This window comes from Parasteatoda tepidariorum, chromosome 1, assembly GCF_982258835.1.
Source record: "Parasteatoda tepidariorum strain Cologne lab strain chromosome 1, Ptep-v5.0, whole genome shotgun sequence".
Lineage (NCBI taxonomy): Eukaryota > Metazoa > Arthropoda > Arachnida > Araneae > Theridiidae > Parasteatoda > Parasteatoda tepidariorum.
Genome location: NC_141755.1, coordinates 72196406 through 72221625, shown reverse-complemented (window position 1 = coordinate 72221625; position 25220 = coordinate 72196406). Strand labels below are relative to the sequence as shown.

Here is a 25220-nt window from a genome sequence, read left to right as displayed (position 1 = left end):
TTAAATGAACGAAAAACTATGGACATACAATTTTATTTCGACAGTGAAAGTTATTCTAGTGCATTTACTTAAAGAGAGTTACCCTTTTGCTTTAAAATGTTGAAAATATTTGCTTAAAAAGTTGTTTATATGATTTCTCAACTTTTGCACAGTTCAACGAAATACATATTGCTATATCAGGAAAATGTTCGATATGCCTTGTTTTGTTAAACAATCACTAAGATAAAAAATTGTCAAAAGATTCGAAAAACGTGCTATTTTTAAAATCATCATCTCAAAAATAGTTCTTTTTCTCCATTTGACTTTTTTTTCTTAAATAACTTATAATCATAGATTTAACACACGTTTTGAAGAAATTATGAATACAAATTTCTCCTAATATTTTGTAATAAAAAACGAGAATAATTGTTTCATTGAACCAGAGTGGTTAATTGTTTTCGTAATATTCGGCCTTAACTATTTAACTTAGATTGTTTGGACTAGGGGTCACTTCATGCATGTCTTTCGAGATTGAAATTTCAGTGATAAAATGTAAAAATTACAAGAATGCGTAAGGTGGTTTCAACTAACAAAAAAAGGACAAAATCGTTGGCAAAAGAAGTTATCTCATGAAAAGAGTATCAGAGTTAAAAAATATTGTAAAAGCTGTAACAATCGTTACTTTTGTTTAATAAAGGGTATTCTAAACCTAATTTTCTTTTAATCATATTTTTTAAAGAACTAACGAAAGGAGTGTGTAAATAACATCAACTATTTTTACTGCAAACTATGTTTACTTAATATCATTTGCAAATCTTATGAAGTGTAAATTATTGTATTGATATATTTTGCTTTGGTTATATTGATGTTAGATACTATATATACTTTGGCTTTCTAGTACAGGCTTTCTAGTATATACTTTGGTTATATATATATACTAGAAAGCACTCTTTTTTGCGGATATAATCGTGTGAGCTGATGAAAAGATTATAACATTTATTTTCCGGATATTTGTAGAATTTTGTTTTCCTTTTTTCGGAATTTTTCCCCCGGTTTTTTGTTATTTTATTTTTATTATTATTTTTCTTTTTCCATTTTTTATTGTTCTGTAATTTTCCCCATGTTTTCTCTACATTTTGAACTCATTTTATGAGTTCTATTTACTTGCAGCTTATGCGCAATAAATAAAACTTTTTGTTTTTCTTAATTTTCATCGTGTTTTTTTATGCATTTATTTATTATGATATATATATATATATATATATATATATATATATATATATATATATATATATATATATATATATATATATATATATATATATATATATATATATATATATATATATATATATATATATATATATATGTATATAAATGCTTTTAAAATGCCATATAACATTTACTAAGTTTTACAATTTTATCGAAAATAAATATCGTTAATTCTATAAAATTTTGTGATAATGCATCAGAATAGCTATCTTTTTTCGGGTCCTCATTTGCTTGATCATTTTTTTTCTTCTTTCCCTTACCTAAGAAACTCGACGTGAGGTGCTAAAGCAACTTACCCTACAACTCTTCATAAATTTATAATAACTTATGAAAATTTGGTTTTAATTCAAAACTGTCACAACGTCAAGATTCTAAAATCTTGGAGAATCAAAAATAATTTATTAATTGATTTAAATTTCCTTTTTTAAAGGAGATTAAAAAAACAAAAACAATTTGTTTTCATTGCCCAGAAAGCAACTCGAAAAATTCTTTTGGTTGCTTAGCAACGAGAAGCACTATGTTTTCCCGTCTTGTCAATCATTTAGTTTCTTTACGGTTGTTATAAGTTATTTCTCTTTCTATGGCGAGGTAATTTGGCATATTTTTAAATCTTCGCCAGATATATAAATCCTTATTGCGACCCAATTTACAACCCATTGTTTTCGAAATTTTGTCTACCCCCCTATTTTAAGGGTCAGGATTTCAAATATGTAAAAAAAAATATATGTTTATTCAGAGAAAGTACGTTTTTGTGTCTGATTTCGTAACTTAATTAATAGTTAGCACTAATTAATTAGCATATTTGAGGTCACCCCCAGAAACCATTAAGATTGACACTTAGTTCGTGAAAATCCGATCATTAGAACGAAAGTTATTCAGGGTGATATCTTTTTTTTTTGCGGACTGTACATTATTTTGTACTTAAACGATGGTAAAAGAATAATGGCGCAGAAATGAATATAAAGCTTAAAGTAGGGTATGGAACAAAAAAAGGCTTCATTTTACATATAGTGGCGTTACACATGCTTGCCTGAAGAAGCGTAAGTACAACTGGCAGATGTTCCCTAGTATGGGATATGCCCTCCCCTTACTGTAATTGTTGCTTGGCATCGTCTCTCCATGCTAAGCACCAGATTATCCAGGAGTTCTTGGGGTAAACGTCTCCATTCCTCCTTTAACGCATCTTTCAGATGATGGGTGTTACCAGGGGGATACTGTCGTGTCGCAAGACGTCTCCCTAATGCATCCCGCACATGCTCTATGGGATTTAGATCTGGAGAGTAAGCTGGTCAATCCATTCGTGTGATATCTTCACTTTCCAGTAGCTCTTGAACATTAGCAGTACGGTGTGGCCGGGCATTGTCATCCATAAAAATGAAGTCTGGTCCAATGGCCCCTCGGAACAGACGCACATAGGGTAGGATTACTTCATTGCAGTAGCGGTTTCCAGTTACAGAACCTCGGTCGAAGATCTGAAGCTTAGTCCGCCTGTTCAACATAATGCCACCCCAGACGACAACTCCAGGACCACCGTAACGATCTCTTTCCGCGATGTTATTGGTATGAAATCGAGCTCCAACCTCTCTCCAGATCAACTGACGTTGAGAATCGCTTGTAGCACTAAAACGACTCTCATCTGTGAAGAGGACGCGACTCCATTGATGAGGTTTCCAGGTTTCGTGTTCTCTGCACTACTATAAACGGTGCCGCCGATGGCTAACTTTTAAAGGTATGCAGCGTTCAGGACGTCTAGCAAATAAGCCACCTTTGTGGAGCCGTCTGGCCACTGTAAATCTTGATACTTGACTCCCTGTGGCTGTGCACAGTTGCTGACATATGGCACTCGCTGACTGAAAACGGTTTCTTTTCGCCTGGAGGACAATGTAACGGTCATCTCTTGGTGTTGTTTTCCTTGGACGGCCACCATCAACCTTCCGAACAGCTGTACCAGTAGTTTTAAAGGCATTCCAAGCACGAGAAACAACACTTTTGTTGATCCCGAACTCTTCGGCGACACTGGTCACACTACGCCCCTCCTCAAGCTTCCCAATCATTCTTCCTCGAGTAAAGTCGTCTAAATGATTTCTTGAAGACATGTTTCACAAAAAAAAATCACTTGCACTTGCAGCGAATGTCTTTAACTACGGTGCTCTTCATCCTTTTATCACAGCTTTCACCTGCGAGCACAAGGTTTACGTACACTTACATCACCTACGACGTTTTATTTCTAAAATTTGCATACAAATAATCTTTCTACTGAATTACGTGCATATTATACTGCAATTTCATGGCTATCTTATACTTCGTTGGGGAGCTGTGGCCGAAAAACCACTTGTTGCTTAAGTTTTGCACACCAGTGTATTTTGGTTATAAATCACAAAATAAAAGTAGCCAGGAAAATGACAGATTTTCTTGTGACAAACAAATTATTGACAGAAAAAATTATTTTCTACAAAGTTTTTGTAAGTAATACCCTCCGCATATATTCTAAATATGCTTACACTGGTTGAGATAAAAAAATTAGATATTGAAAAATTTATGGGATGTTTTGAAGCTAGTTATTATTGGAAATATTGCTTGTGCCATACCAGGAAAATGACATTTTGAAATTCAATTAAGTGTTTTAAATATACAAAGCAACCAATACTAGTACACGGTCATTTTAAAATACTAACAGCAATGCTATTTATTAAAATATAAAAAAAAGTTCTTTTAGTAGAGTAGTGTTAGATCTTGGAGCAAGAGACTGTAAATTGTCATATTTCGTGAGAATCACCCGTTCAACGAAATATTTTTTAGTCTCAACCAAAAATATTGTTGAGTAAAATTCATCAAAATTTTGTTATTTTAAAGTGGTTGAGAATTTCACGATGTTGCGATTCAAACCCATCAAAAATAGTCATGTTTCATTCAATCATATTTAATCCAATTCTTTTCTTTTTCTTAAATTTGCTCATTAAAAAAAACCTTTCTTTATTTAGAATCGAACTGGCATAAAAGGAGACAAGTTTCATCTCATCGGCCACAGTTACGGCTCGTATTTAGTGGGTATCGCAGCAAAATTTATCAAGGATCAAAATGAAGAAAATATGATTCGAAGGTTGACTTGTACGTAAATATTGATAGATCAGTATGAAGAAAATATAGTTCGAAGGTTGACTTGTAAATATTTATAGATCAATATGAAGAAAATATTCGAAGGTTAACTTGTAAGTAAATAACGAACAAACACTTCGTGTCAAGTAAACATGATAGTAAAGTAGAAATTACCGAAAATAATATTGCACAAAAAACCATAAATCTTTCTCACATTTATGATTTCAAATAAATTTTTACAAAATATGAATTAATTTCGAATTCAAAATATTGATTTTTTAATGTCTGTAAAATTATAGTAAGCTATTTATAGTAGCTATAGTTTATTTTACATTTCATTTAAATTAAAATAATACTGGACGAGAGGAAATAATTCGAACACACGTGCAGTAATTTTATAGCAAACTAAAATGTAAAGTTCAAACTTTAAAATAAACATGAAAGCATCATAACCTATAATATTACACGCTTTCAAAGAATTAAACATTTTCAACGAAACCACACACCTTTATATAGAACTGTAAATGCCTAGTGGAATTTTTAGCCGCAACCTTCTTACTGCTATTTTGATCCATTCTAAACACAAAGATTTTAAGAAGGCCGGATTCTCATGAGGTTTTGTACAAATCCTTATACTAAGGTGAACTGAATTGATATATACATTGAATTAAAGTCTGGTAAAAAAGATGGCTATTTGTGTTCAGTTCAAAAAATCAGAAAAATTAAGCCTTATATCATTCTTGAAGGCTTATAGCTCTTTGTGCTGGAGTAGAATCCTGCTGAAAAGTAAATGGTTGGTTTCTAACGAAGTTTTGTGACTAAAAAAGCCTGACATAATCAAAAATAAGCTGTTGTAAAAAATATTAAAACTTTGTTCCAATTATTTCTTGTCATCCTGCATTACTTCATACTCATCACCTCCAGTGATGGGTCGAAAGATCAGCTCGATTGTTCTCATAAAAGCAATCTTTATAGTTGTTCTTAGTTTATTTAAACTAATATAATTTATATAAAGACGTCTTCAAATACTTTTTCATCACAAGAAATAACGTTTACCTAATAATATTCTACTTTTAAAACTGTAGTGAATTCCACCCAGTTATTCAAGGTTAAATTTCGTTCATCTTCCTGCTGTTTATGAAAATGGAATTACGCGAAATCTTCAATGTAAAGAGACACACTCATGTCCAAAAAATAAGAGACAAACGCATTTTTGTGGATAATTCGAGAAATAGTAAGTCAAATAGAAATTTTACATGATAATACATCAGAGTTTAGCAAAAATAATAACAGAAGGGCTTGATTGTGAATGAATAAACATTACAGCAATACAGTCAGTATTAACGCAGCAAATGACTCTTGTACAGAATAAAATATATGCATGTCCCCCTTGACGGGTTTTCACCTCTCACAACAGTCTCTCGTGCTGTTTATGAGGATCTTCATATGATCTTTCGATAATAAATCTCACTCTATTAAAACAGCTACCTTTAGCTCCATTAAGGCATATCTTAACTTCGGAAAGTTTCTCAATGCGAGTCGAAAGCTGTAATCGCTCTACCAAGAGCATCCCAATCATGCTCCGGGAAATTCAGATCTGGAGATCCGACGGCCTACATCATTCTCTAAATATTCCCAGCTTATAGATATTCTCCCTATTACCTTTGCGCAGGCATGCGTTGGCATCCCTAAAAACAAACTGTAAACCCTTAGAGCATCTAAACTATGAAAAGTCAAGTCTTGCCTGACGTATGTGTCTTCCCTGGACCCAAGCAGTCCAGAATCTACATTTTGTGCAGACTGCGAAGACCCTCTTGTCCTCAGAGACTCTTCGTGTGTCCACTTGCCAATCTTGAAAATGCCGTTCGTGATGCTCTGTCACAGTTGAGAACAAATGTAGAGCCCCGCTCTTACCCGCATACCAGTGGTGACAGATTAGAATATTTAAACACAGTTGTCTGTGCATTTGGAGTAGTTATCATTAAAATTTATACGTTGTACTATATAAATTTTAAAGGAGGCCAAGCTGGATGCCAAAGGCCGTTAGTACATAAATGAAATACATCGATGTAATATGCGTTTAAAAAATCTTATATTGTTGTGATGCTCTTGTATTCTTCAATGCACTATTAAATGGGAAAATTGGAGAACTTTATCTACTCTTTTGATTTGCAATAGAACGAACAAGAGTTTCATTAAAATAATACAGTTGTACATTTTATATAATTTTATCTAAACACCACGAAATATTCCTTTATAATGATATTAAATTGTTTTGGTTATCTCGCTTTGTTTATTGCTGTTTTTCTTAGTCGATGTTTGCTAATCTTTTTTCCTACTTTTTTCTCTCTCTTGGCTTCAGTTCTAGATCCAGCCGTGGCTCCTGTCTCCAATGAAGACATTAATAATGGAAAACTATCCTATAAAAACGCCAAATTTCTGGACGTCATTCATAGCGACGGCGGAGTATGTTTCCGTAAGTACTAACACTTTTTATCAAGTTTCTCCTGCCTACTTAACTAAAAACTATCCAATTTTACACATTTAAAAACAAAAGCACTATAACTTACTTCGTCTGCTCCCTCCTCACCATTGAAAACAAAATATTATCGTGTTACTATAAATATATATATATATATATATATATATATATATATATATATATATATATATATATATATATATATATATATATATATATATATATATATATATATATATATATATATATGTAATATTAATTTTTGTTTCAGCTTTTAACCTCGGATTAATTCACCCTCTTGGACACGTGGACTTTTATCCCAATGGTGGAAGTATTCAACCAGCGTGTTTCGAATATGCTATCGCCACAGCTTTGAGATTAGATTTGTTTTACGGTAAGTGCGATAAAATTACTTTGGTATTAATTTAAATTTGCAGTCAAACATTGAAAAACATTCATATTTTGTAAAGACTATAAAAAAGGCTCATTCCAGTAAGAAATTTCGAACGATAAATGAGTCAACCACCCCCCTACTCACTGTCACTCACCAGCCCCTTGTAGAGCAGTCCCTTTCGAATCGTTTCGCAAACCGAATTCGCTTGACTTGTTCTCCAAATTGTCGAAATAATAGTCTAGCATTCTTGTTTAGCTCCGGATCGTGGTTCCTGCGGAAGGAATATTTTCTTATGATAGCTGTAGTTGACGTTTTTCTCTATTATTTGCAGAAGGCGCTCGATATCCGTTTTAGTCTGTGACATGATGGAGGTATTTTTGTTGGTAGAAGTTGGAGTATCACTGATGATGTAGTCGTTGGTTACCGGAGAAGTATGTTCATAGACAGAAGTGAGATCAACGATTACTGAAGGTGATGTATTAGTATCAGGACATTGTATGATTTTATTATCTTTTCGATGAGAATTTTTTGGTCTGGAAGGAGTTTCTGTGAGTGAGATATTGTAGTCAATTCTTTGAAAGGTTTGTGTAACTCTGCGTTGGGATCTTGTTGATCTTGCAGGATTTTGACAATTGTCTGTAACTTGTGAATTAGCCATGAAAGAAGGTAGTCAATATGTAAGCAGAGATTTTTGTCAGTCAATGCGTAGAGTCAATACGTCAGAGGAAAATGACGTTTCGAGAAACTAAAGTATTAGTTACCAATTTTTTAATTTTTTATTTTAAATGGCGAGGGTGAGTCCCAACCAGTTACCCAGAAAAAATCATTCCAAGAAAGATGTAAAAATTTTTATTTAAAAATTTGATTTGATGTGATGCTCCATTGATGCTCCATTGATGCTAGTGTGCGCCGATGCCAGTGATTCAAAGATTAGTGAAACAGTCGAAAATTATGATAACACTGCATTAAGTGCATAAAAACAAGTTATGAGGAAATCGTGGGGTATTAACGCTTAATGGCAGCGCTAGGCTGAATGAAAACATGAGCGAAAACAATAAAGTATTGCTTATGTGAATTAAGATATATTGTTTAGGCTAAAAAACCTATCAGACTAGTTTAAGAATTCTACCATCGTGTCATTAAATTGTAAATTTATGATTGACCAAGAGAATTACAGCAATGAAACTGTAAACGCAATAAATAAAGAAAAACGTTATTGCGGCGCTAGGCAGAGACAAAAATATTAAGATCATTACATTATCAATGTTAATTAATATGATAATTGCAAGAACTAAAGCATTAATAGAAAAACACTAAACAAAAAACTAATATAGTCGAAGACGAAGCTAGACAGTGCTAGACAATCCTAGTTAAATGATACAAACTATGATAACTAGTATTGAGCCACTGGCAACAGCACACAAAACATGAGAATAAATGAAAACCAAAATATGTATCAGTTAAAATAAAATAAAAGATAGATCAATAACTATACTGAAGATAGATAAGAAGAAGAAGAAATAAAGAGGAATTACAATGGGCCATGGAGTGTTACAGCAATGTAAATAATTACTTTAAGGTGATAGGTCATCGCTGTGCTAATGAAACATAATCAAACTTAATGATATAAATTAAAGTGGTGAGAGTAGATATGACAATATATTAATTAGTACCGGTCTTGAATAGTTGGCCTGAGGCTGTCCATCATTGAGTTGATTCTATATTTCAATCATTTGATTGGGAAAAAGAATACTAATTAACCATAAGTTATGTAAAAAAATACATGAAAGACTTAGGTCGTAATAAAAGTACACACAATACGTAATTTAAGGAAAAAAAAAAAAAAAAAAAAAAAAACGTGTGATTAAACTACTATTAGAAAATATGAATAGCCCTAACATATGTAAAATGATAATAAAAAATGCATTGGAATAATGTATGTACAATAGGAAAGGAAGAAAGGAAAAAATATTAAAGAATTGTAAACTCTGACTTTAATATTAACTGAATACAACATGGAATTGGAAAAGATATAGAGCAGCATAAGGTCTAATTTATAGAAATTTAATAAAAGAACTTGGATGGCACGTGATTAAACGCATTTAACTGTATCTGAAATCATGAAGTTTGTTTACAAATTGCTATGGAGAATAGAACACCGTTAACATTGAAAAGTGAAGTCTCTATAAAAATCTATGAAAAATCAAGGGATGGGAGAAAATTAAAAAACAGGGTTTCGGGCAATAAAGGACATTTAGGGGAACAACAAATATAAAAAATAGATTGAAGCGAGAACAATAATACATTAATTACAATGACCAAAGTCAGAGTTTACAAATGGTAAAATTTAACACAGCGATAGCCTATTCACATTTACGACACTTTTAAAATGATATTGAAATAAAGAGTACCAGACCGCCGGAAGATATATAAGTTATAAAAACTGAAAGATAATCGCATGGGCGAATGAAATGATGTGTTATAAGTTAAAAATGGAAAAGTGTTAGTAAAAATAATTGATTTCAAAATTACCATTGAAATCAGTTAGCATTGAAAGACATGTTAATATGGCGGTCTGGTACTCTAAGCCTACATCAATGGAACATCAAAAACTGAAAATTAAAAATGGATAAATAGACCTCCCTGAGGCTGGAAAGGACTCACCGTAGATGCCTTTGGGAATTACATGTTGTTTTTATGTAGATTTAGCTGAGTAAAAGAATTATATGATGGTTTTAAAAGAATATTTATAGAGCTCCAAAGAGTTGTTGCATCAAGCGTGGGAACTAGATCTCGCATATCAAGCTTCCAGGACTGGAGAGCCTCTTTCTTCTTCCGCCTATTTCTTCTTCCGTCTCTTTCTGCTTCCGTCTCTTTCTCCTTCCGCCACTTTCTGCTTCCGCCACTTTCTCCTTCCGTCTCTTTCTCCTTTCGTCTCTTTCTCCTTCCGCGGATGCTGAAGGGGTTAAGCAATATTCTCCTACATAGGTAAAAACTGTATGGCATTCGTGTGTTCGTAATTTACTCATCCTATTTTATAGAAATAAATAACACATACAATAGATATGAACTTTAAATAAATATAGATATTTCGCTTTTTTTTTAAATTAACTAAATATATCAAGAAGCAAGAACATAAAACTTCTTTAAAAAAAGGACATGCTTATTCTTCGATTGGAAAAAAAATAAACCTACTGAAGTACTCTAGTAATGTACCTACTGTCTGTAATGTACCTCCCTGACTGTACTCTAGTATTACATCTCGTATTAGTACGTATGCGTGTCCAGGACTTGAGAGCTTCTTTCTCCTTCTCCTTTCTCCTTCCGTCTCTTCCTCCTTCCGCCACTTTCTCCTTCCGCCACTCTCTCCATCCGCAGGTGCTGAAGAGGTTAAACAATATTCTCCAACATAGGTCAAAACTGTATGCCATTCGTCTGTTCGTAATTTATTCGTCCTAATTTATTGAAAGAAATAACACATACAATAGATATAAACTTTAAATAAATATAGATATTTCGCTTTTTTTATAAAAAATTACTAAATATATCAAGAAGCAAGAACATAAAGCTTCTCCTTTAAAAAAAGGACCCACTTATTCTTTTATTGATAAAAAAAACATAAACCTACTAATTTTTGTTATAAAAAAAGTAATGAATTTAGACCAAGAAAGCTCATCACAATAAAAAATGATATCATGATGATACTTTCCACTTACAAGAAATACGTTATCAATATGCTGATTTAACGCTGAATTTGACCATCAACTGAGCTGCTAAGTAACCAGCTATCCCAATAGCCCAGAATGGTTTGTTCTGAAAACTTTGTTGCATCCACTATTTTTGGCGATTCTACATTTCTGAGAACATTTGTGTTCCGAACCAATCTCTTTGTTACGTTTTGAACAACTAAAGAAAATGTTTTATTTATATTTTTACACTACTTTAACGGCCTATTTCTGATCTTGAACCATACATGCAAAGGACACCATACTGCTTTATAACTATATTTTATGCGTTCTAGATTATACCAAAGACTAAAATTGATTTTCTTTTCTCTGATTACGTGAATGTATGATGAACATCTCTATATATATTTCTCTTACACGGCGACAAAAAAAGCCTCATTACAACTCCCTGAATGGCAACGCTAGAAAATCGACCAATGATTACAGCTAAAAATGTCAAATGCCAAATCTAGCTGAGATGGCTCAACATATAGCGCTTTTAAAAACGTAAACTGAAATAACCAGAGAGAGCATTCTCATACTATTAAGCTAGGCAGAAGTGAGTAGTCTTTGACGATAGATCTCTATTTTAGTATTTTGTCGAAAGCGCTTTTTTTCACGAATTTATATACTACGAATTTATTTGACGATTTTTGATTTATATCACGAATTTATTTGTTTTATTATTGTTATTAGTTATTCATTGAAAAATGAGTTTCAGTCGTGCTGTTACGCTTTAAGATCTTATACTATAGCACATTTCCAATAGGTTTAACGAATTACATGTCATTTATTTGAATTCAAATTTATTTTAATGACTTAGTATTTACTAAAAAGATGTAATTTTTTTAAAGAAAAAAGTTGTTATATGGATTTGAATGATTGTTTTGAATTCTTAGAATTTTGTGCATATGCAATGTACCTAAGTTAGCAGCGAGCGAAGCGAGCTTGGTTTGCGAAGCAAACCATATAAGATTGCAGAGCTATTTTCGGGGGTTGGAGAGCGTTAGCGAGCAGGGGCGCAGCCCACTAGTTAATAATAAAACCATGATTTTATTTCAAATGTTGAGTAATAATCTGTCCCATGGCTTTTCTCTTATCCACATGGGTGATCAACACAAATACTGGGGAATTATGAAATAACTTTGTCGGCATAGGACCCTCTGGAGAGCATAATGCTAAATTTTGTACATAGGTATTATGATCTATGCGGTCAAATAATGGTGCTAAAAATTATTTCGTAGCTTTCGTAGTCACATTTACAGTCTCAAAATTTCTTTATTTTCAAATGGTAACACTCACTTTCTTTGATCACAACGTAATTCTTACAATAAAAAACATAAATTGGAGATATTTTTAGCACAAAACAAATTGCGGCGTAAGACATTTGCAGAGCATCACCATTTTTCGCGACCACTAACGAGGAGAAAGTGATATGTGACAACGGACATATCAAAAAATTTTAAAACATTAAATTTCTTTGTAAATTCTTTGTCTGTTTTTAAAGTCTTTTTATCACACTTCCTTCTTGTTAGTAGTCACGAAAAATGGAGATGCTTTGCAATAATCTAGCGTAGTGATTTCTTGTGCAAAAAAATATCGTTCCAACTTCAGTTTAAGTTTTCTACTGTAAGGATTACATTTTGATAAATAAAAAAGTGAATTTTGTCATTTAAAAAAAATTCGAAACTATGTCACTGTAACTGTTACAGTGAGAGCAACGCAATCCTTTTTAACCCCATTTCTGAGAGCATAGATCACAAAACCTCTGTACGAAATTACTCACTCAAACGCTATGCTCTCCAGAGGATCATAGATCAAAGTTATTTTATACTCACCTTGTATTGTATGTTGTTTTTAATGAGAAAAAAATTTCAAAAGTGGCAACACTGTTAAAACGCAAGCTTTGTAACTAATTGTTCTGGCTGAAGTTGCATTTTGCTGTTCTTGGAAGATTTAGTGATAATCTTGTAAGATCTGCTTCATTTTAACGGTCAATATATTTAACCCTTGTTGTTAACATGACCTAAAAAGAAAAGTTAAAGTGATAACTCGTGCGAATCGAAGTTTTTAGCAACGAACAAGCCGATTTAGCATTTAACTCTGATGACTAGCACACTGCGTAACTTAAATATTACGAGCCGTTATGTTTCGTAAGCACTGCGTGTTGAATTTACAGAAAGTTTCACGTTTCGAATTTGTAAAGGCAATAATTTTCCTTTATTATTGTTATCTGCTTAAAAAAAAGGTAAAGAACAAATAGTCAAATTCAATGTATAAAGTTTTGTAGAAATAGTGAATAAGATATTAAATATTTACTTTTTGTGAAAAGTGCGCATACTTGTACATTCTGTATTTAATGATAATCATAGGAATAAAAGAAAAGACACACAATTAAGATGGAAGCATTTATTCAAACATTGTTCCTTCTATTTGTTGCCAATGAGAAAAATCACGAAAAATTGGATTATTTTGTCCGCTCGGTGCCTCCGATTCTTAAACTTCGTGAGTTAGGTAATTATTTTATTACTACATACAGCTACATACATGCAGAAATCATGATATTAAACAAACGTAAATACTTCTATGACTGTGAAGTACTCTTTTAAAAGTCGTAAGTGCTTCTTTTTTCTAAGAGAATTACTAGTTGTTGCCACTATACACTCCTGAGATACGTAGCGCCCTACGCCTGTATATATTGTGTAGGGAGCAACATCGGCATTAGTCCCATGCAAGATGCCTATTGCACTATTTTGGATGACAGTGTGCTTCCTACGTTATGGCAGTTTTACAGCGTGAACCCCTGTTACTTCCAGGAAGACAATACCAGCTGTCATGTTGCGAGGGTCGCCAAGGCTTGGTATGGAGCCAATGGGGTTAATCGAATGGACTAACCTGCCCAGACCTGAACCTTATCGAGAACCTCTGGGATGAGTTGGATCGCCGAATTAAGGGGTGTACTACCCGTCCAAAATAGACGAAGGAACTTACATGACTTCTCCAAGCCGAGTGGAAGAAAATACCACTAGCCGTCACACAAGGACTTAGGAAAGTATGCCCTGCTGCAGAGGTTCACGCTGTAATTGCCTCTCGTGAAGACTCTACCAACTGTTGATTATGAATAAAGTTTGTTTTTCTTTTCAATCACACGTGTCCAAATACTTATTGGTAGATAGTGTATCAGGAAAGTATTGAATTTTAATTACTAATATAGTTTGTCTTTTTGAAATGTTGCAAGTGTATGCGTTTGCTAATAACAGAACGAAAACATTGTAAAATTAAATATGAACAAATCTTTCAATATATTCCTGAATCTCTTACCAGATTGTCAATTACGTGACTTTCTTTGAAATTATTCAATCAGTAATTTCAACAAATTATGGTTTTCCTTAGGCTTAGTGTCATTGCTCCCTACGTTCTGCTTTCATTTGCAATCGATTCAGTACTTCAAAGTGTCCATTAATTCTCCAAGCAGCAAATTCATCGGTGCTAGATGTGACAGTTATGAAGATTTTAAGTCGGGGGCATGTCAACGGTGTTGCCGGGACAACTCAACAGAATGCGCTGTTGCAGGAATGGATGCAGAATATTATTATCCCATGGATCAACCCAGAGAAAAAAGAAAATATTATTTCGACACGGAAATCATTTGTCCTTATAACGGTAATGTGCTTATTTTTTCCCATTTATTTGAACCTATTATGAGCATTAAACCTATCTTGAGAATTATTAAAAATAGATAAGTGCCGATTTTTTGGTATCAGTTACAGTTTGTTACTGATACACATGATCATCAGTTACTTATATCTGATACTTTTTGCATCAGATACCGATCGATCTTGCATTTGGAATCTAACTAGTGGAAGGGATTTAAAATTATGAGCTACTTATAGCTAAACTTGTTATTAAAATTATAAATTATTGAACCTACATGAGTATTATTAGAGATGAATGAGTGAGTGCCAATTTTTTTAGTATCAGTTATACTTTTTACTGATACACCTGATTGTCAGATACAAATGCCTAACAAGTTTTGTATGCATCAGATACAGATCAATCTTAAATTTAGAACCTAACTAGTAGTAAGGATTTAAAACTATAAGTAATTCTTATACCATGTTTTCAATTAAATCTAGTTTTACTACTTTCTTATTAATCTAAAATGAAAATTTTATTCTTAAAGTATTACAACATTTGAATATTAAACATAACAGATAATTTGTTAAAAATAATGACATATTTAAAACGCGTTCATTTTGATTACTTTCAATCTAACTGAAAATAGAATAAATTGATACATACAAAAAGCATATAACTATTCCAAATTCTAATATTGATGACGAATAAATTAATTTAATCAATTACTACACAAAATATTTTAGATTGTTTATTTCCTGACAATTTAAGTTTCTAGTAAAAGTAATATAAATACTTCAGTTAATGATAAAATGTTTTGATAATCAGATTAAAACTATTCCCTTAAATTGCTTTTAATCAACACTTAAAATACTGAAATTTAATAATAGGTAATTAATATTTAATTTCATAAATGTTTGATTTTATTAATATTTAATTTCATTTATATTCAAACTTAATTAATAAATGAAATTTTTTTATTAATTTAACATCGAAACTTAAAAATCTTTTGCAATTCTTAAAAAAATATTTTTAGACAATTCTCTTAAAAATGATATTGAAAGCAAACCATTAAAAATATTAATATCAGCTATTTTTTTATTATTTTGGAGGTTTAATAGAAAAATCAATACATTGATAATAAATCAATGGATAGCGCAAAAAGCCTTAATGAACTGATTCAATTGTGTTGTTGGTTCTAAATAAGAATCAAAACGATGATAACTCAATTAACTTAATACTACTCGAATACAGTTTATTAGCTTAATTCTCAAAAAAGGACTTATACCCGTTGTTTACAAGTCTGCTAAAGTTAAAGTTGAAGTAAAATGCAATAATTCAAAATTATTCTGCTATGAGCGAAGTCTCAAAAGAGCTACACAGGAAGGCTCAAGTACTATTTGCAAACATTTATTGTGATGCTGTTTCATTATTGTAAACCACTATTTCCCTTGATGTTACCATTCAATGAATATGATTGAAAAAATATTTAAGAATGAAAAATTATGGTGAATGAAAAAGTATTGATAATGGACCACATACTTTTATTCTAGGTTGTGCTAGGCGTATTCTATGGTAAAAAAAAGTAGTGAAATATCGATTATTTTTCATTATTGAGAATTAGAAGTGTATTGTGAAAATAGAAGGTCCCTGCAAGCTTGCATAACCTATATAAATTTCTTTTCAAAGGGTTCAATTAATTCATCAATCATGTTTTTTTTCTCGTTTGATAACAATGTTTACTATTGTTGTGAATGTTTAATTTGGAGTTAAGGCCCGTGGTGTTTTCATTATTTTTGTTTTTATTTTTTCTGAGGCTTAGCGATTCTCCTGACGCATGTAAATTAACGAAAATGGCGTAACGTCATATTCTTAGAACAGCAATTTGAAGGAAATAAAGAATAGATAATAAATAGAGCAATCAATAAATAAAAAATAGAATAGATTACAGAAATGGGAGTGAATAGAATCTTAATAGTAAAAGAAAACATTGAAATCATATTCCAATATGTAGTAAAGTTTTCTAACGTATATGCATGCCCTAGTCTAGAAAGTGTTGCCATTTTCCTGCACTTTAATAAAAAAAAAACGCATGCTTTTTTGCATGGTATCTCTATTTTCAAAGTTACTTCGATAAAGGTAGATAAACATGACACTGAACCTCTTTAATAGAAAGATTTCAATTATTCTGATATCTTAGTTTCCGTTGCTACATTTTTTAAAAAGTGTTTAAGCAATATCAGGTTACTACCAAGCATTTCTGATCTAATGTATTTGTTCTTTTTCTTTCCTTTCTTCAGAAAAATATGACTTCAGCATTTTTAAAGACTGTGAAGACAACGAAGACTGTGAAGACAGTGAAGAAGACGAGGTCCCAATTGAAAAAGTTGGAGAATTGCTTTTATAATGTATTGTGTTACAGTTTAACATTTTACAGAACGTTACTTTAAGGTTGTCTCAAGTTGGTATAAAAAAGCGCGAAACAATATTGCATTTAAGCTAATTATTTTTACTTTACTTTATCTTATATAATTATACTTACTATACTTATAAGATTTTATAAGAATTCTCGCAGCATATTTTAGGATAAAATTTTGAAAAGAATGATCATAACATCTGGAAGAATAACTGCGACTATATTTACTCTATTCTTATACGTTATACTCATTATTTTATTTGTAAGTTAATTTTGTAAGTAAGTTCATTAAGTCTTTTAATAAAATTGCGCTTTATTTGTTTCCAATATATTCTTATCTTCATAAGTTTGGCACTAGCAGTCAATCTCAATTTGTTGTCAGATGTATTTGTAACTAGAGCGAAAAGCTTACACGAAGTTCCACTTACTTTGTTATTTACGGTGTAAATACATAGAGTAGACAAAAACTAATAATCGAGAAATTTTTGTGTTAGAATAGCAATTAAATTATCAGTTAAATTAAATTATTATAAGTTTTGATTCAAAATTATATGATAAAATATGATTAACAGTTAATATTTTTATGGGATACGGTGTAAATTTAAATTGAGATTAAATTATAAACTATAAATCTTCAACATTTCAGATAATTTAAATCTGAATATTTTCTTGGGCGTCTGTTTCGAATGTCCTCAGAGTAAACCCACGGTGCTGCAGCAAACGAAGAGCATTTTTTTTAAAAAAAAGAAGAAGAAAACATTGCATAATAAGCTTTTTCAAATAGCGCGCCATGTGTCATAGTGGCTCAGGGGATAGAGCGTTTGCCTTTCAATGAGGTGAACGGGTTCGAATCCCAGCGATGACTAGTCGAATAAAATTCCGCACCCGGCTTCCACTGACCACAGTGCTGACGTAAAATATCCTCAGTGGCTAGTAGAAACAAGTATCAGAGAAAAAACATTTTTTAAGATTAAGACATTGACTATACACAAAATTTTATAAGACACTTTGTTAAAATTTTTTACTGAGTTGAATCATAGAAAGCAAAAATGTGTTTTCTTCTGCTACACGATATTGATTTTCACAGTAACGGGGTTTCACAGCTAACCCAAGCTTTAAATAATAGTAGAAAAAGCGAAATTTACTTAACAAACATATAGCTTAAAAGAAAGTAAGTTCATAAATGTGGTAAAATATGTTTTTAATAATTAAATTGAATTAGCTTTTTAATACGAAAAATTGATAAATTTCAATTTTATTTTTATGCATATTGTTGAAGATTTTCATAATGTATAATCTTGCATTTTTGTCATGAAACAAATTCACTTTAAAGGCGGCCAGCTGTCCGCCACGCTAAAGGCTTTCACAAATAAAGTTTTTTAAAACATAGCAGGAAGTCTGAAGATTAGTGGTGGACAATTAAAGTGTTCCTGTCCTGCAATTTTGTCTATAGCTCCTGAGGATGTTTGAAGATGTAACTTTGCTATGGTAACCTAAGGCCTATGGTAACCTAACCTATAATATAACTATCAGATGGAGACTTGTCTTTTTTTTTAAAAAAAAGGCCTCAGAAATTGTAAAAGCATACAAAAGTTGCTTTCGAAATCATCATTGGCCAATAGCTGAAAACCTCTTCTAATCTTCTTTGACGTTTCTCTGATACTTCTTGGGCTATAGAATTGCTTGTCGAAATTCGGTCATGTTCCATCCTTCTTTAACGTTCCACAGACGTTTCTTGGGCCTTTCTTCTTCTTTGAGAATCTCTTAATATCTTTTTCTTTGACAAAATACAAAGTTTTTTGAAAGGCGGTTCTGCCATGTAAGTAATCGTGGTTTTAAGAAGTCAACGAATACTTTAGAACAACAATTACTATGAAAGCAAATCATGAAACTTCAATATTGAAATCTAAGTGCTTACCTGCAAACTGAAACTTTCTGAAAACAACTAATCACATTTAATAAAAACTGTTAAAATAAAGAATAGAAAAGCCAAAGAGATCCAAGGTAAGTGTGATCGTTCCTTCAAAAACAATTAAATTCCTATTTTATATATTATATAGCTACAACGCTTAAGAAAAAAAAAACTAAAATGCTAAATACATGAAAAGAACACGAAAACGAATTAATTTTTTATGGTATCAATTTCCATTTCTATATAATTTTTTATGGTATCAATTTCTATTTCTACATCGCTACAAAAATTATCGTCTTCGCTTAAGAAAAAAAATAGAGCGTGGAAAGAAGAAGAAAAACTTATTATAACAGCGACAAATATATCAAAGCGAATCGTTCTATTTACGTATCGAATATGTTGCCACATTTTTAATACAAAAGTTAAACTTTTCTCCACTTTGATAAATATAAACAAATGTGAACCTTACAATTAAATTATTAATTCCTTCGTATATTGTTGGTTTAAGTTGCCGAAAATTAATATTTCAATTGTAAGGTTCGCATTAGCTTACATTTATAAGAGTGGAGAAAAGTATATGCATTTTTTAATAGTTTTTTGAATATGGCTCTTTGAAGACGAAAAAGCATAGATTTTCGTACAAAATGACTGATAACTAAAAAACTAATCCAAATTTTTGAAAAAGAAAAAAAATGCTTCTTCATTATGTCAAAACACAATTATGTGCTGAGTTTCGTGCCTGGGCGAGGCTTCTGGGGCGATATATTGTGATTACAGACAGACAAACAGACACACACACAGCCACGTTTATTATTACGTATATATATATATATATATATAGATAGATAGATAGATAGATATACACACACAAGGAAGAATTATAAAATAAAATAAAATAGAAAATATTTTAAATGGGAAAACGTAAAGGTTTTCTACAGGACACATTCCTTAATGCGATCCTAGGATGGTAAATGCGATATTTCTAAATAAACAATAATTATTCTGAGATAAAAGCTACTCTTTATAATGCCTTAAAATTTTAATTTTTAATAATATTAAATCAGTTATTTGAAAAATAATTATTTTTAAATGTTTATTGATAACAAGGTATTTAATTTATTACTTTCTAAAATTAAAACTACAAAAGGAATATGAGATAGTTAAAGATTATTTTAAAGTTCTATTACGTGGAAATTGATGTTTCACAAGTAAAAATGGGATTGAATCGTTATAAGAAATTACAAAATCAATTCTCAAATCCAATTTTCTTTTTGGTATTTTCTTACTGTAGATGCTATTTTATGGTCTTCTCACCCTTCTTAACATCCAAAATCTTTAATTATTAAACCGACTGTAAGTAGAACCAGAGGCAAGCCTAAACTAAGGCAGTTTGATTTCATTGATCAGAATTTAAAGAAAATGGGAGTGAGAAACTGTAACACGATGTCGAGGAAAAGAGAGTGGAATAGAAAAAGATTCTAATGGCTCACAAAAGGCTGTAGAAGTAGTAAAGAGGAAGAGGATGCCAGTTTAAAGTCGATGTTACGAAGTGTGTATTGTACAGGGTGCTTTTGAATAAAGTGGCTAAAATAAAAAGGTACACGAATCAGAAAATTATTCTGGAACATGTGGTGTGCGCCAAAACATAATATGTAATTATATTTTATAATAAAATAGTTCTTTATTTTTTTAAGTCATTGGGACATGGGTTTTCTTATTTTGTTCTTTTTTTACTATAGATAATGGGTAGATTAGGGTAAACATTAGTGTGTGGGGAGTATGGATTATTAGTGACATGGTTAATACCAACAATCAGCGTTTATCATTAATAGCAATCAGACTTTTCTACATTTACGATTTTTTTCCACTTCCCTGTCTTTCACAAACTTATGCTTTTTTTTACTGTTAAGTACCACTTCCTGATATTCCATACATTTATACAAGTATTATTTAAGGTTACGTGCCGATGCCCGCATTCCATACACTTATGTTTTTTAAAATTATGTGCCATTGTTATCATATTTATTTAAGGTTAAGTGCCACTTCCTGGTATTCCATACTTTAATGTTTTTTTAAGATTATGTGCCACCGTTCGGTATTCCATGAATTTGTATTTGTTTAGGTTTAGTGCTAATGCCTATTATTTCCTACTGTGATGTTTAAGATTAAGTGCCGTTGCGTGACATTTCATACACTGATGTTTTTTTCAACATACTCTTATCAGAAAATGCTGTATAACCATTGATTCTTAATAATAACCAAATTAAGAGATAGAACGTTAAAGGTTTTGCTTTCATAAAAAATTGATTAATTGAATAAAGAAAATATTATTTTTGATCATTGAATTAGTATTATTTCAATAAAGCTAAAAATGCGTGCTTATTTGCTGATTATAGCAATCTTAAAACCCACCTCCTAAAATGGGACAAACCAACAGCCCTTTTATCCCCTCATCGCCTAAAACGGGCAATTTCCCTTCTTTTTTACACTAAACTATACAACTAAAACGTCACTAAACAATTAAAAATGCTTTTCAACAGAGAAAAAAAAAGTTTTTTTTTTGAGTTTAACTGCACCGCTTTTGATGTAAAACAGTTGCTTCGATTTTGGGTGTTGAGTTTCAGTTAAAATTGTTTCTAGGGATTTAAAAAATGTTTTGATGGCATACACGAAATATTTGTCGATCTTATGAGCATAAGTGTAATTTAGAAAGTAAGTGACGTATTTTCTATCCATAGTTTATGCTTAAATATAAAACTTGTATTACAAAATGTAAACTGAAAAAGTTTAAAAAAAAAGCAGTACAATTTGATTCCATTTTAAAGTTAAAAATAAATTTTTTCTTCGAAACTAACAATATAATAAAAAATTTTTCTATGCAAAACAACAAAAGATAATTAAAAAAACGTTTCTTTTTGTAGTGATTAAAATTTTAAAAATTGAAAAAATTTTTATTCCAGAAAAAATCAAGTTTCAAATCTCTTTTGTTAAAAGAAATTTCATTGTTCTTTTAAATAATCGGTCATCAATTTTGACCTAAACTGTTTGCAAAGCAGCTGCACTGAGAATCTATAAATTTTAAATTTGGGTCTCGTTAAAAAGTTTATAGTTCGAAGACCTCAAAGTATTGCAGTGAACATTCTTTTTTTTCTTTTGTTTTCGCTTTGGGCTTTGTGATTCACCTTTTTGTCCTTTGTGTGGACAGCATCAAATGTTTGACGCTACTAATCTTGACTCGTGTTCTACACTTGTGTTTTTAATTTGTCGTGTCCAGAGATATTGGAAGGCCAGAGAACTGATGGCTTCATAGCCAATCTTCTGGGCATTTGTAATGAATAAATAAATCTTCAGTTTTCGGTTAAGTTAAATCTCTTACCCTTTATGTTTCTGCATTAGGCGCAGTCTGAATTTCTTTTAAATCCTTCTTTTTTGTATTAAGCACTTAAATTTACAAGTGTTTCACTTTTAGTTGAGTTGGCAGTTGAGAGCCATTTAATTAAACTCTAGTTTCAATTCAATTAATTTATTAAAAATTATAATAAGTTTGAAACTCTTTTCAAGAGTTTAAGTACATAGTTGCATGCTCAAGATTGCAATGGAGTACTACTTAAATCCTTGAACTTGAGCAGTTTTATCCTATTACACTCCTTTAACTATGCGCAAATGAAAGAATTTTCATAAATTACAGTAACCATTTTTTTTTTGCTTACGTATGTTCTTTTATTTTATTTCCTTGACGTTTAATTTTTTTATCTGGTTAATTATTTGGTCTCATCACACGTTCAATTTGTTTTTAACAAAAGCAACAAACTCAAAATTTAAACTAAGAACTCAGTTATTAATAATGTAAAACTTTCGCATTTTCATCAATAATATACACACTAAAGTTGGTTTAAATTTGTACAAATTAATATTAAGTGGTGAGTTCATATTTTATTTTTGTTTTGATAAGGTGTGATAATTATTATGATTTGATAATCTTTTTAAATAAATCGCAATAAACATATAATCGGAATTCTACATTTGGAATATTAAGCTTTTGTTTGCAAAACGAAAATATAATGAAAAAAATAGAAAACAGGCTGCGTTGCTATGATGACAGACGCCTAATATTGTAAAACACATTATGTCTTTGACTATTTTTATTGTGTAATCCATTAAGACACTCTGTAATATCAATCAGAAAATCCCTTCAGAATTTTGAATAAAATATTTATGACTATAACAATGGGAGTCATGATTTTATTTGTAACCATTACATTTTTGGGAGACGTGTTAAAGATATTAATGTTATCTGTTAATATAAGATCCATTTCAAAATGAGAAAAAAAAATCCTTTGAAAGAATGTCTTTTCGATTTTTTGTCTTAAAGCAAATGGAAAGTTTAGGTGATTGCTTAAATCGCATAGATTTAAATGAAATAAAGACTTCAACCGATACGAATTGTAGCAAATCTGACATTTTTTGACATTTATATAATCAATATAAATGCTATTAAAAAAAGTTAATGCGTGCAATAATTTAATGAATGTCATTTATTTTAACGTATTTAAACAACGAAAACCTTTTTTTAATACGAGAGAATTAATTTAATAGACGAAGAGGCTAGGGTTAGAAGTATAATTTTGTTTTTGAGATAAGAACATTTATAAGTTTATTATTATTAATTTTAACTTAATGAATTTCCTATGTGGTAAATAGTGTGTGGGGAGAGCAGTTCAAAACTATTGTATTTTCATTCAACTCTCACCAACTATTAGTGAATCTGGGCTTACCTTATTCTTAGCCCCTAAACAAAACCACTAAAACCCTTTCGTCACGGATTGAAGCAGATATCTCATTTTTCTGCCATAATGAAAACAATTGGAAGAATAAAGTAAATGCATTTCTTAAGTTTTTATACTATATATGAAGTGATATTCGATATCTGAAATTTCATTACAATATAATTTCTTATGGGTCTTGAAAGGATTATTTCATTTTTGGAAAACTCGAAACTCAGCTGTTTGGTTCGTTTTCCGCTGGAGCCCAAGTTCGATTTAATTTAGCGTCTCACAAAAACTACAGAGAGTAGCTATCTATAGTTCTATGGGTTTCACTCCTGCAAATGATCCGAAGAAAATACTGGTGCATACGCGCACTACGCAATTAAATGGGGGGGGGGGGAGTTACGCTCTTCATAGCTGGCGAGGATTCCGAAGCCGCCACTCGAACCACTATCACACGGTAATAGAAAGTACTGTGCGATCAGATATCCAGTCATTACCAGAGAAGATAAAGCTCCCGGACCATTGATGGTTTTCAAAAACACTACACCTCATATCGACAAGGCAAAGTTTGCTAACGAGAAAAGTTAGCTTGTTTTTTTTGTTGTTGCTTAAAACTACATTTTCTAGTACGAAAACGATTGCGGAGACTTTAATATTGATTCGGAATGGTTTAAGGTCGTGCCAACTAATTTTGAATAAGGATATAATAAAAAGCGAAATGACAACAGAGAATAACATTAAAAAGGGATGATCAATATGCAGATAAATACTATTAAAAAGGGGATAGATAAATAATTTGCAGATAAATATCAATAATGCTTGAAGCAGTTTTATGCTGAAAACAGTCAAAGATATCTGGATCTTCTGTGTTTACTAATGATCATGTGATTTTTCCGTCCAATAAAAACACGAAACGAAATGACGGCAATGGTCTTCTAAAGGCACCGAGAGATCTTTATTTTGTATGTAGAATGAGTTGTAGTTGTACTTTATTTAATTTACATGAGAGCTGCACAACGGGCTATTGGTAACTGTCTGGGAAGCATCCATGCAAAGATATGCCATCACAATTTTGATCCTCTACAAATGGGATATATGATTTCCCTGCTTTGGCAGCCCGACGACTCGCGTATGAAGCTAAGCAGTTAACGGTAAAACAGCATAACGGGGATAGATACCACACACCCTCGGTCCCTACGCAGACTGATGAAAATGCTTACCTATCCGCTCACTGATCACCGCTATAGATGCTCGATTTCGTTTTTCTACTGGGAAGCGCGTCTTACTATCTAATTAGGTAAGATAGATATCAATATCACCGTTAGACAGATTTAATTTATTAATTGTTATTTTTTTTTTTTTTGCTTTGCATAGGGACGTCCTGCGTTAGAAAAAATACTTGGCAGTATGAGACTAGGTTTAGCGGCATACTTTTGTTACGATCATTTCTGAAAATAAAATAATTGAGGTCACTGATCAGTCAATTTCAGGATAAAAATTAAACACAATTTAAAAACAAGTTAAATTTTATTCTGTATT

General features: G+C 31.4%; 1 protein-coding gene across 1 annotated transcript in view; it reads left to right on the top strand.

The window, feature by feature from the left end:
• Nucleotides 1-17316, top strand: part of LOC122270658 (pancreatic lipase-related protein 2-like) — a 35352-nt gene extending 18036 nt beyond the window's left edge. Inside the window, exons 4-8 of the mRNA XM_087166906.1 lie at nt 4233-4359; nt 6710-6823; nt 7101-7223; nt 14342-14611; nt 16885-17316. Of these exons, the coding sequence (XP_087023032.1) occupies nt 4233-4359; nt 6710-6823; nt 7101-7223; nt 14342-14611; nt 16885-16991 (741 nt within the window). The 3' untranslated portion in view covers nt 16992-17316. The remainder of the gene's footprint in view (nt 1-4232; nt 4360-6709; nt 6824-7100; nt 7224-14341; nt 14612-16884) is intronic.
• The last annotated feature ends 7904 nt before the right edge of the window (nt 17317-25220 follow it).